The sequence below is a fragment of the Podarcis liolepis genome (genome assembly GCF_965112155.1).
Source record: "Podarcis liolepis genome assembly, chromosome: 1".
Classification (NCBI taxonomy): Eukaryota; Metazoa; Chordata; class Lepidosauria; order Squamata; family Lacertidae; genus Podarcis; species Podarcis liolepis.
In genome coordinates this window covers 30,954,509-30,967,909 of record NC_139554.1, presented here as the reverse complement: position 1 = coordinate 30,967,909, position 13,401 = coordinate 30,954,509, and the positions used below count along the sequence as shown (strand labels likewise).

General features: G+C 42.7%; 1 protein-coding gene across 5 annotated transcripts in view; it reads left to right on the top strand.

Annotated features, from left to right (window-relative positions):
- Window positions 1–13,401, top strand: part of TTLL5 (tubulin tyrosine ligase like 5) — a 109,969-nt gene that overhangs the window by 57,223 nt on the left and 39,345 nt on the right. For 3 of the 5 annotated variants that reach the window (XM_083501150.1, XM_083501151.1, XM_083501147.1), the window contains exons 29-31: window positions 484–873; window positions 3,879–4,072; window positions 10,574–10,719. In XM_083501150.1, coding sequence (XP_083357276.1) covers window positions 484–873; window positions 3,879–4,072; window positions 10,574–10,719 — 730 coding nt within the window. The remainder of the gene's footprint in view (window positions 1–483; window positions 874–3,878; window positions 4,073–10,573; window positions 10,720–13,401) is intronic. The other 2 variants (XM_083501149.1, XM_083501148.1) reach the window with 1 other exon arrangement.

Below are 13,401 nucleotides of genomic sequence, written 5' to 3'. Positions count from 1 at the left end.
TTGCGTTTTTGTTTTTGAGGCTTTTTTGGTTAATTTGTTTTTGTAACTGTGTGGAACCAGTTCAGCTATTAATTGATTGATTATGTAACTGTGGAAATGGATAAAAGTCCCCCATCCAAACAATGACTATCATCAGTGCAGGTAAGAAAGAATTGTAATTTTAATCATCTACAATACTGTCTTACTTATTTTATAGTACAGTACATTGATTATTGTTTTTGTTTTATGGATAATGGTCTTGTTAGATAGTAAAATTCATGTTAAATTGCTGTTTTAGGGGTTGTTTTTAGAAGTCTGGAACGGATTAATCCGTTTTGCATTACTTTCTATGGGAAAGTGCACCTTGGTTTTGGAACGCTTTGGTTTTGGAACGAACTTCCAGAAGGAATTAAGTTTGAGAATCAAGGTACCACTGTACTAGATTTGTGTTTTACTTCAATGTTCTGATCAGATTGGATATGTCTTTTTTTACAAAAAAAATAGGGATGCCCTCTTCGGCAGAAGATGAACAGAACGCACCGCAACCCAGCCTCCTTAGTACGTCTTCCTTTGTTCCAAGTGCCATCCTTCCACAAAGCATCAACTCCCAGCTATCCTCTCATCCTGCTGCCTCAGATAATGCACAGGTGCCTGATCATCGCCCAGGGCTCTCTTTTTCATCTGGTTCTAGACTGACTCCTTCCCCTTCTCTCCAAAGCACAGCACCTGACATCTGGTCTAACACAGCAAAAATTACACCCCGCCTGTCCTCAAACAATGCAAGCTTACACCGTTGTCGGTCTGGCAGTTACACTGCCAGCCCCTTCTCTTCCTTTCAGAGTGCTTTGCAGATCTACAGCCAGAGACTGTCCCGACCAGCTTCAGCAAAAGCGGGTAAGCTATATCTGACTGCTTAGCTGGCACCGTATTGTAATATTTTTACTGTCTAGCAGTATTCAGAATAGCTCGAATTGGCACAGCGGGTCAGAATGTGGCTATGCAAGCAAAATTTGGGGAAATGCTTACTTATGGCTTGCTAAAAATAATAATACAGCTAATCAGATTCAGAAATTGGCCTCTAGTTAAGTCCTAGATTAATAATACATGTGTGAAATTATTATTATTATTATTATTATTATTATTATTATTATTATGGCAACTTCCAGAAATATAGGGTCACTTTGCCTCTCCGGTCTAGCTGCTGTTGGCACATGACACGGCTTGGCAGTGATCCCCGGCAGTCCAGGAAGTGATGATTAAAGTTTACGCATGTGAAACTGCTTAGGGCAAAGTGTAGGGCAGCAACAGAAAGTAACCTGCATTGAAGTATGAATGGATGACTCAGATTAATAGCTCTTTTCGGTATTTGTTCTGTGAAGTAGCTATTCTGCTCACATTATCAGGCAATATAGCTGTCCCAGAACTTTGTCACTAATGATACACATGAAGGGTTTAAATATGGAGACTGGTGCCATTTTTGGTATGGCATATTCTCACACCCTTGGTGCTTTTCAATTGCCAGTTGGGCCACTAGCACCTGAGAGCTTCTTGCATACAATGCTTCTTTTTCCTTGTCAGTTTCTAAGTTTGGTAGCTTTTCATGTTGGTGGCTTTCAACTCTCTCACTTCAAAATAGTACTGCAGCATTTTTCTTAACAATGGTATTTCTAGGTGTTCTATTCTGCACTTCTTTCCTGCATTCCCATTTTTGTGATGTGCCCTCCCTGGGGAGGCCTTCCTGAGACCTCACTACTAAACATTGTGGCAGAGAATTTAGCAATGAAGGAGTAGATATCAGTAGGAAGTAATGTCAGTAATTGCCAGCTGTTTACGCCATGCTCTTCCTGCATCTGCTGTCATACAGGGACTGATTCTGCCCCTGAACCACAATTTTGTAAGTGGTGTGTCTCAGTAATTATCAGCCTCTCAAGTAGGCCTTGGGGGTAAAAAAAACCTTGAGAACCTCTGCTTTGTTAGACAAGGATGAGATGACAATAGAACTGCAAATGGCCCAGTGACCTTTTAGGTGTTGAAGGGGATGTTAGGCTCTAGCTAGATTTAGCTGTTTCAGGCTTGCAGTCCTGAGGGATAGGTGCCAAAGCTGAGAAATGCAGATAAAGTCTGCTCAGATGAGACTGAGATTTCCCAAGAAGTGGCAATACTACCCCACAGTGGTAGTATTGGTGAGCTTAACTCTGTTGTATCAAACTACTGTCTTTCACCTCTTCAAAATTTCCAACGGTAGGTTTTTCTTTGAAGCTTCTTTCTCAGAGTTTTGATTTTTCTTCTGGTTTAACTTTGTCTTCTAAATATAACTCTGCTACACTACATACCATATATTGTGTTTTTAATATTATATTGGCAGCCGCCCAGAGTAGCTGGGGAAGCCCAGCCAGTTGGGTGGGGTATAAATAAATTATTATTATTATTATTATTATTATTATTATTATTATTATTATTAATATATAAGATGATGTTTTTTGCTAAAACAAATTAGTCAAAATTTTTTTGACTATACACAGATGGTGAATGAACAGGGGTGAAAGAAGCAGCAGCTCCCATGCAGAAGCTGCTGGAATGCTGATGCTTGCCTGTTGCTCAACAACTCAAGGGTGCCCTGCAGGTCGGAGCTGCTGCATCACTCTGGCGGGCGCATGCCCGCCCCTGGCGCCGATGGATCACGCTCCGTCATTAAAATATTGATTTCTTCGTTTTTGGGTCATCTTATACATGGGGGGCGTCTTATACACATTAAAATATGGTAATATTTAGCCATGGCTTCCTTTAGAAACCAGAACACTTTTTCTTGGTTCATTTTTTTGCTTATCGGTTTTTACAACTTTCCAAGTCATCATTTTTCAAGAAAATTAAATTTCCCTATTCCTATAATTTGTCCTTTATAAGTAGGATGTAATGTTCTGGCAGGTGTATGGGGTGTTAGGGGAGGCGTAGTACTCTGGTGGGAGACACTTTGTGCTCCTTTTGAGGTAGTATGTCTACCTTTGGTCCCCACCCTGCACACAGCTCTCACTTGTGGCTCCTAGAATCGTGTCAGCATGCAACAGTAGCCACACACTGGGAACATATTCAACTAGCCGGCTAAACTAGGTCTAGGTCTCAAACCCTTGGTGAGTTAGGGACTTTCCCTGCCTTTGAAGACACACTCCTGCAGATTGAGCATACAAGACTAATAATGGATGCAGTAGTGAAGAAGGTGGAAGTGAAGGGCAGACAGGGCTCATCAACCTAGAAAGGCAGCCCATCTAGGAGAAGGAAAACTTTGATCCTAAACCTCTGCTGCCTTCTTCTTTGGGAGAAGGAAAGGCTAAGGAGTAATCTCTACACAAATCAGGAGCAGAGTCCCTAAGATTGTTGGATGGTGCCTTGTATGCCTCCTTCTGGCAAGTCCTGCAGCCAAGCTGGTGCCAAACGTTTTACTGTGCTTTCCTTTGGACCTCATCAGCGAGGCCGAGAGGGGGGTCTTGTCATCTGGGCAGCCCAGGACCTCCATACAAGCTGCCCAGGCTTGTGCCCCGGGGAGATCACTTTGCTGCTGCTAATGCATGTTTGACTTCATTCCTGGAGGCATACTCCATTGTCTCCTTAGACAGATGGGTGTCAACATAGTGTTCTATATTCAACCTTCTCTGGATACAAAGAAAAAGAATGGAGATTGTGCACAAAGAAGGGTGTATGAAGTTGGAATCAGCCAGAGAATTTAACAGTAGAAACTCCAATACAGCCATTCAGAGGAGAATATATCAGTAGGTTCTGTAGAAAACACCGTGGTTCTAATTGGTTGTGCAGATGCTTGTCTCTTGCCATTTTCAGACGCACAAGGCAGATTCTTTACCCACTAGTACAAAGTCTTGCAACGTAATTTTTTTCACCATCTTTAGCAGATTCAAGGAATCACAGCCCAAGCAAACAGCGTGGTGGATCTGCCAGAGTTAACAAGGATGGGGATGACTCCTCTTCTGAGAGCAAGCAGTACAGTCATGGTCTTGTTACAACAGAACTGCAGAGACTGGCAGAGAAGCAGGCAGCCAGGAAGTACTCTCCTTCCAGTCACATCAGTCTCCTTACACAGCAGGTACAGTGGCAGCAGTCTTCTATGGAACGAAGTCTGTGCATGAGTGAGAGAGAGCTTGGACAGAATGTTTTCGCTAGTTAATGGTTTTTAATGGATCTTGGGCAATACCTGATCGCATCACTTTAAAACGCTCATTAGGTTCTCTCTCGGTCCGTAAGGGGTCTTGTCAAGGGCAAAATGTTGTAGGGAAATAATTTCTTTTTGAATTAGACTTACACCAGAGGATACTGGAAGCATTACATATAAAATGTAGATGCAGTTCTGCCAGAGGCACAGCTCAAAAGAAAACAATAGTAGAGCAGACTGTGATGAAATACCCAAATATCTGATCTTTAATTCTGTTGTCATGAAAGCGAATAATAAAATTATTGAGGTTTGTTTGCGCAGTTGGGACTTGTGGATGAAGCAGAGTCTACCAACTGTTGAAACTGAATAAGGGAGGGAGAGGGTTATTTTCCACCATGATTTAGTATGGTTAGCCAGGTCACAGGAAGCTTCAGGGAGCTGATTTACTCTCTCCTCCTCCTACATTCATGCAGATGAAGTAGGAGCAGAAAGAACTCCTATAGTTACCACACACCAACCTGACCTTCCCAATAGGTGGACCTATCTTTTAAAAGCAGCAGTCAACTTGCTCAAACAGCCTTGGATCTCCCCTGTCTGGGCAAAGGATCCTTCTGGAGGAAATGAAGAAACTACTCTTTTGAGAGGATAGATGTAGCAGCTAAAATAGAAGGGATGGTGTGAGGCAGCAGCAGCAGTGGCATCTTCACAACTCTCGGGTGGGGGGAGTTCTCCTTTCTAGTGTGGTGAAGCAGCGTAGTAGTTATACTTGTTATGTGATTAAACAGTTTCCAAGACTGAGATCCTAATTACAACAAGAAGTAAGACAGCAAGCAAAGCTTTGCAACCACTGTTATTTTTATCACTGTCAAATTCCTGTAACTGTCAAGCAGATATTGCTTGTAGAGGTAGAAATTAACCATGATCTAAGTTACTATATTACAAATAGGAATAAAGGCAACTAAGGCAATTGCTTAGCACTGGTATTTGGTAGCGGTTATGGAATTAGGTGCCCACAAGAATGTGCAACTTTATATGGAAAAGAGTTACCATTCCTGAAGGCTAGTCTGCTTGCCTGGAACTGGTGGTGGATCTGCTAAAGTGCTCTTGGTTCTGTTTTTCTGTGCTAATGAGTCTGTTCCTTCTCCTTCTTTTCACTCCTTCCATTTCCTATTTTTCCTCCTTTTAAACAAGATAGGGTTTTCTGTATAGAAGGCTATTGAAGTAGTTGTGACTGAGCAGTTTGGAAGTAATGTTTCATCGTTTTCGGCTTGAGTCCTAGACTGTTCATTAATGATCCTAGTCTTCTGGTCTCTAGTTGGTCAAAGCCAATAAAAATTTTGGTTCAAAATTTAATTAATTAACAACAACAACAACAACAACAACTGTTTAATAAACTAACTCCCTTCATTAATTAACAACATCTGTTTAATAAGCTACCTCCCTTTTTGCTTAGTAAGACTTGAGGTGATATGCATTTGGGGGTGCAGATTCTTTTCTTTTTTTAATTACCTATCCTTTCTGTACAATATGCTGTGCTGCAGTATTGGATCTGTGTAAGGTATTTATGGTACTTTTATGTATGTGTTGGGGGCAAGAAGCAGTAGCCTGTTCCTATTGTCTTCCAAGCTGCTGTGCTTGGTGGTCATAGATGGCAAATAGGCAGTGTTGAATTGACATGACTTGATAAAGAGAAGGGAAAATTTAGTAGGAGCACTGGCTGCCCTTGTCCATGTGTGAGAATTTAGGGCTGGCTATCACTAGGAACAGTTCCAGCTCTTCCTTCCAGAGAGTTTGATCACAGGCATAAAACCAGACCACCCAAGTGAGGGAATGAGATGTATCTTTCTTATCTAAGCCAGCCAGTGCTCAAATGTTGAAGCCAGGTTTCCTGCAAATGTGATGATCTATTCCTAGGACGATGAGCACATATTCCTTTCAAGTTTTATTTTATTTCACAACATCTATATACTGCTTGATTGTAATAAAATCTCAGAGTTTGCAGAAAGAACGAAACAATGAAATTATCAGTAAAAAGCAGTTAAAGACAAGTATTTAAAATATTCACATGTTTTCATTCTGGTAAGGAGATAATTAGAGGAACTGGTTGTTCCTCATAGAACTATATGGAGTGCAAATAACCCACTGCTGTGGGTTTACAGTAACAGCCTTCTGCTAGGTACCCACCATTTCAAAACCTGACCTGTAGTTTTACAGTGTGATATTGTCTGACCAGCACGTTCTGGGTGGAGATTGGACCAATGGCTGTAAAATGAAGGAGGCAGGTGAATAACATAGTTTATGCTAAAATGATTTAATCTCTTGGATGAGACAAGTCATTTTTAATGGCATCCCAAAGTGCTCTGTTTTCTTCTACATTGTTTTGGCTTTACATTTTTGTCACTCTTCTTTGCTGAATCATGTCATTCCACTAATACTGGCTTGCAGCAACTTCAGTAAGATGTCTCATGTTAGGAAATTTATCATTAGAAAAGTAATTTCAAAGTTTTCAGACCCAAGTGCGGTTTTCCCTGCAACCTGGAACTTGAGACTTACTTTATTTATTGTGGGGATCCCCAAGTTTCTCCTTCCCTGCCTGACACCCTCCCCACTGTCTTTCTTCTTCTCTGTACTTTGTGACTTTTTAACTTGGTGAATATGACCCACCTGAAGTCAGGGCATGACCCATTTCTAGGTCATGACCTACCAGCTGCAGACCAGTGCTTTAAAAGAAGAAAGGTGTCTTTGGAGCACCACCATTCCTGCTGTATTCCAGCTGCAGCAGCTTTTGTGCAGTTGGAATGGACCTTGTGATTTGAAGGAGGCCGCCAGTTGAACCAAGCTGAGCTTCAAGGAACTTTTGTTGTGGGAAGGATTATTCCATGATCATCAAACGTTTGGCACATCTATGCCCTATTGAAATAGCTCCCACTGAGAAGTTTTGAAGCTGAGAGTACTTAATTCAGAGCCTGACTTTTCAGTACCAGCAAGAGGCAAGTAACCATCCACTGCAGCACAAACTCCTTTTTTTTTATTGTTAAATGGATGCATACGCTGGAGAAACTACAAACGAATCTGCAAGTTTGTCAGGTTTCCCAGGAATGTCTTTGGCAGGTCTTTGTCTGGAACGTTTTCTGGAGACTAGAACACTTATGCTTTTTATGCATGTGCATATCCTGTAAGCTGGTAAGCTCAGCAAGCAGGGAAGGAATGTCATGGGCCTTTAGCCAGATCAACTTTGGTACACACACAGATTTCACACCTCTCTAGCCCTTTAGTCTTTGCTCTCATTTTCCTCTGGCTTATAGTTGTAAATACAAATGTATGCATGAAATGAACTTGCCTAAGGGTAGATCTGTACTGTATGGGTGTGGCTGAAAATGAGCCTCAGTCGACAACAGAATGGCCTTTTTTTCTCCCCAAGACTATCCACAATTAGATACTACAAGTCTTAAGGCCAGGGAATAGTGCACTAGTGCAGTTATACCCCCTCCCCTGCCCCCATTATTGGCCATAAATACACTCCATGTTAACTTGCCTTTCTATAGAAAGATTGGCCATGAGAGATGAGAAGCACTGGATGTGGGTTTGAGGGTTCTCGGTGACACAGAGTACCTTACATCAGCTTAGCCTGTTTGCCTAACTGTGACCGTATCTAGACAAGGGTAACTTGACTACTATAATCCAAACTACAGCCCAATTGGATTGTAAACCAATCAGTGTTGGATTGTTGCAATGTGTTTATGTGGGGCTGCTTTTGCAACCTGTTCAGAAGCTTCAATTAATGCAGAATGTCCAGCTGTTGACAAGTTCGAGGCAAACGGACCACATAACACCAATTCTGTTTGAACTTTACTGGCTGCCTCTATGCTTCTGAGCCCAATTCAAAGTGCAGGTTTTGACAGTTACAGGTCAGGACCCCAATATCATCTGGAATACCTCTTTCAACATCAACCTACCTGGACTCTTGGATCTTCATCTTAGGCCCCTCTCTGGGTCCCTCCTATGAGTGAGGCTGAGGGGGCAGGACAGGGACAAAGAAGAGGCACTTTTCAGTGGTGGCTCTTCATCTATGGATTGTTCTCCCAAGCAAGGGCTGGCCAGCGCCTTCTTTGACATCTTTTCAGCACCTGCTAAAGACTTGCCCTTTTATCCAGACTTTTGATAGACTAGGATGGTATTCTGTATTATTAACATACTGCCAAAGCTTGCTGTATTGAAAGTCCTTTCAAGACCTTCATATAACAAATAATTTATTCTTCATCATCATCATCATCATCATCATCATCATCATCGTTTCTTTCATTTCATGTGCCTGAAACACTGCAATCAGTTTTCCTTCCCTTCCTTACATCCCGCCCCCAACTTTTCTAGTAAAAAACCCCTTCATTTGTTCAGGAGTTTTCTACTTTGTTCCTTATTTGTGATTTAAGAATTACAATTAAAAAGACCTGTTGGCATTTTTTTTAATAAAAAAGAAGAAGGGGGGGAGTGATGTCGTCATATATCCATGACAGTCTGAAAGTTCATTAACTGAATGGGAAAGACTGTCACTATCAGATAATTCAAAGCAGAGCTGCTGTACAGATGCTTAAGTATTACGGGCTACCCAAGGAATCCACCAAGCTGGCAGGCTAATTATAGCAGCTGAAACAAATCAGGGCATGGAGGAGTAACTATCAAAATGAATGAAGCTGGTGGGCTGGTTCAAATATGCCTTGTGTGCTCTCCTTTGAATCCATTGCCTGTATTTAATTCTGCTGTAATTTAAACACCTGTCTACATGGAATGTGTGAAATGTCCTTACCCGCCGCACTCAACTGTTTACACACCTGCCTTACTTGGAAAGACAACTTTAAAATAAACGGTGTTTTGATATTGGAGGGAAAATGCAACAAGGTAGCACAGATGGGGAGGAATAGGATAGAGTGGTGAAACAGCTGACTAAATGCACATTGATGCTGGTGGGAGAGATCTTATTTTAGCTGTCTTCATGCAGCACTTCTTTACTGGAAATCAAATCTTATGCATTACAGGCTTGTGTGCATCCACAAATGCACAAATTCTGCACTATGAAAATACAAATTCTTCAGTTTGTGATTACATTTGCAAAGTGCACATTTTAATGCTGCTTTCAGATTTTCAAAAAAACTTTGCGTTTTTTGTTACGTTTTAGCGGGAGTTGGGCAGGGCATTTTCTGAGCTGACTTTTTGATCTCCTAGTTCCAATTAGAGCCACTCATAATCTCGTAATATAAATTTGGGTTGCCTGGGGCAAGATAAAGAGACTAAATAAATAAATAAATAAATGTCACTACAGCTTGCTAGTTGGGTTTTGGTTAAGTTTGCATCTTTCGTTTATGTGTTGATACAGCGGCTGCACAATAGGTGGCAGAATGTTTGCACCAACAAAGTAGAACTAAGAAGGTGTCAGAAGAGTTTAGCAGGGATATCCCAGGAGAGAGAGAGAGAGAGAGAGAGAGAGAGAGAGAGAGAGAGAGTGCTCTTCAAAATCACACTATCGTCCTTTTGGAGTCTTAATGTTGTGGATTATCCTCAAACATACTGAATCTCACCAAGAGTCCACCTAACTCTTACTGTCTTTATAATGGCAGAAGAATGCTGGGAGGGAATATTTGTAGCTACTTGGCTCTTAGGGAATTTTTTTATTTTCTCCAGGGGTTCATCTAAGATGAAGCATTGCAGAGGTGGGTCAAAAACATGGTGTCTGTTAACACAAGACTTATCTTTACTCTATTGATGCTTTGGGAGCTTTATCTTTTGTTTTTGTTTTTATGCTCTGGTTTTGAATAATGTTGCAACAAGTCCTGCGCTCTTGGGACAGGGTGGGGTTGGATCAGAATCGAAGAAAACACAGTTCGGTTCATAGACTATTTGTGTCATTCATCTTAACCATTACAGTGATGAAAGGAAAGGGATAAACGCCAAAGAACAATGATGCCATATTTATAAATATTTTCTTTTGTTGTTGCATTTTCATCCCGTCCTTTCTCAGTGGATTTCAAGGTAGCATACATGGCCTCCCACCCCCCGCCCAATCTCTGAGGTAGGATAACTTGAAAGTCAGTGCCCGGCTCAAAGTCATCCAGTAAGCTTTGTGGATGAATGGAGATTTGAACCAGGGTCTTCCCAGACTTAAATACAACTACCTTTCCACTACCCTGCCCTACACCCCACTGACTATCAACATATAGAGACAGTATCTGTTGGACCAGGGATTGGGCACCTGTGGCCTTCAAGGTATTATTGATTCCCAGTAACCCCAGCCAGCATTGCCAGTAGTCAGGGATGCTGAGAGTTGTGGTCCAACAGCACCCTTGTGTTAGACAATGAAAAGACCTTCACTCAAATATATTATAATCCAAACTTCGGCAAGTCTCTTAAAGTGCTTCCCCTTTTTTTCTTGTTTGTTTTTAGTTAACAAATTTGAATCTGATGAGTGGAGCTATAAACAGAGGAAATGTAACTTCTCCCAGTTACCGATCACCTCTCAACCAAGGAAACTCATTTTGGGCCTTTCAAGCACACACCGGGGACATCAGGCCTGCATCTTTGACAATGAGGTAAGTTAACAACATTAGACTGAGAATACTAATACAGTGTGCGGAAATGCTTTTCAATACAGTGGTGCCTCGCAAGACGAAATTAATTCGTTCTGCGAGTTTTGTCGTCTTGCGAATTTTTTGTCTTGCGAAGCACGGTTTCCCATAGGAATGCATTGAAAATCAATTAATGCGTTCCTATGGTCAAAAAAAGTCCAAACAAAGCCAAATTTGCTACAAAAAGAGTTTATTAAGTGCTCTTTAAAGTCACACATACTGTAAAGAGCATTTCAAAAATTGAAGGAACAATAATTTAAGTTTCTAAACATGACAGAAAAGCATTTAAAAATCACCAAAGTGTACTGTACATACATTTTCTAAGACTCTGGGGGACAACTCGAAGAAGGTTCCTCTTCCACTCTTTGCTTCTTGCTGAAGAACCTGTCCATGGTCTGCTGCTTCATCCGCCTTTTCAGCACCTCCCTGAAAGACGACATGACCCTCGTATCAAAAGTGTTCGCAAGGTCACGTGTCAGGTCCTTGTCAGGGTGGTGCCGCTGTGCAAAAGCCTGCACATCTTTCCACTTCTGGCAAATGTCCCTCAGTTCTTTGGAGGACAGCCGTTCCTCAGTTGCTTCCTCCTCTTCCAGCGAGGCCTGCTCCTGCACAGCCTCTGCCTGCAGTTCGACCAGCTCCTGGGTGGTCAGCTCTTGGTCGTGCTCCTCCACCAGCTCGCTGACGTCCTCCTCTGTGACCACCAGGCCCATGGTCCTCCCCAAGGCAACAATGCCCTGCACCACTGTTGACTCTGGTGCATCAGAGTCACTTGGTGCCACAAAGTCCGCAAAGTCTTCAGCCGCAGGAGCATCAGAACTGGCAGCCTCTCCATGCCTGACCACGCTGTGGATTCCAGGTCTCGTCTTGAACCGGTCAAACCAGCCTCTGCTTGCCTTGAAGACTTCTGGCTTGCCTGAGGTTCCTGGCTGTTGCCGGACGAGGTCTGCGTGCAAGGCCTTGGCCTTCTCACAAATGACGGCCTCAGTCACTGTCCCCTGCACGCTGCTTCTCTTTTAACCAGATGAGCAGCAACTTCTCCACCTCCTCCAGAACAGCTGGGCGGTTCTTCACGATCCTGGTGACTCCCTTGGCTACATCAGTTGCAAGGATCTTCTCCCTCATCTTCAGGATGGTCCCGATGGTCGATGGATTCCTCCCGTACTCCCTGGCGAGGTCTGTCACACGCATTCCACCGTCGTGCTTCCGGATGATCTCCTTCTTCATTTCCAGCGTAACCTTCTTCTTCCTCTTGCCGGCCTCTGCAGCAGCAGTCTTCTTGGGCCCCATGGCAGCACAGCTCCTACCTTCGCAACCCCCCCCTCAAAAAAAGCAGTGCTTCACATCCAAAAAATTCAAAAGCACCAAACCTCTCAGAAAACACACAAGCTTCCAGATTCTTGCAAACCCCTCCCCAACACCAAGTCCTTGAATTCCAAACACCCCAACCCAAAAATCCAAAAAACCCCAAAAAAGTTTTAAAAGTTTAACTTACCAAATGGCTGCAAGTTTTGGAAAATCTTCAAAAATCACAAAAGTCTTCAAAAACCTCAAAAAAGGCTACCACACCGCGTGCTATGAGTTGCTCCTTGAAGTCAAGTCACAACTGACCTTTTCAAGCAATGCACCCTGGGTATTAACGGTTTTAAGAAAAAGGAAACAAACTTGCAAGACGTTTTCGTCTTGCGAAGCAAGCCCATAGGGAAATTCGTCTTGCGAAGCAACTCAAAAAATGAAAAACTCTTTCGTCTTGCGAGTTTTTCGGCTTGCGAGGCATTCATCTTGCGAGGTACCACTGTATTACTAGTTTGCAAGGCAGTGACTGAAATTTAGCTGCAGTTTGAACAGGTATAATAGATGGGAGGTTCCAATTGATTCCACAATGAAACCTGAGAATAAGCTTTTGATATGTATTCAGTGCTGAGATGGTGCAGATTAGTATCAGCTGAAAATGGGCTGTATTTTTTTCTGATAGTAAAATTCAGAATCCCTTTTCTCTTCCATGGAAAGTCTTCTAAAAGGGAAGTGTCTTCCCTATCTGCTTAGGAACAAGGCAAGCCAACTGACTGAGGCACTTGGCCAATGGGAAAGACAAAGCCTTTTGGGCTGTCTGCCTCTGAGATGGCAGGCAGATTTCTCTTCTGCTCTTGTAGCCTGAACATTTTTGTGTGTTCTCAGTGGAGAGGGAGGATGTGTACAAAAGCAAGAAAGGCAGAATTTACACAAGTTTTTAAGTTGAGTTTTCACTTTTTTTTTAACCTCTTTACCTTTTCAAGAGTTTATTTGAGCTCTACGGTATTACTATTTGTAGGGATATGGGTGGTGCTGTGGTGTAAACCACTGAGCCTTGGGCTTGCCGATCGGAAGGTCGGTGGTTCAAATCCCCGCGATGGGGTGAGCTCCCGTTGCTCGGTCACAGCTCTTGCCAACCTAGCAGTTCGAAAGCACGTCAAAGTGCAGGTAGATAAATAGGTACCGCTCCGGCCGAAAGGTAAACGGCGTTTCCGTGTGCTGCTCTGGTTTAGCCAGAAGCGGCTTAGTCGTGTTGGCCACATGGCCCGGAAAAACTGTCTGCGGACAAACATAGGCTCCCTTGGCCAGTAAAGCTAGATGAGCGTCGCAACCCCAGAGTTGTTTGTGACTGGACTT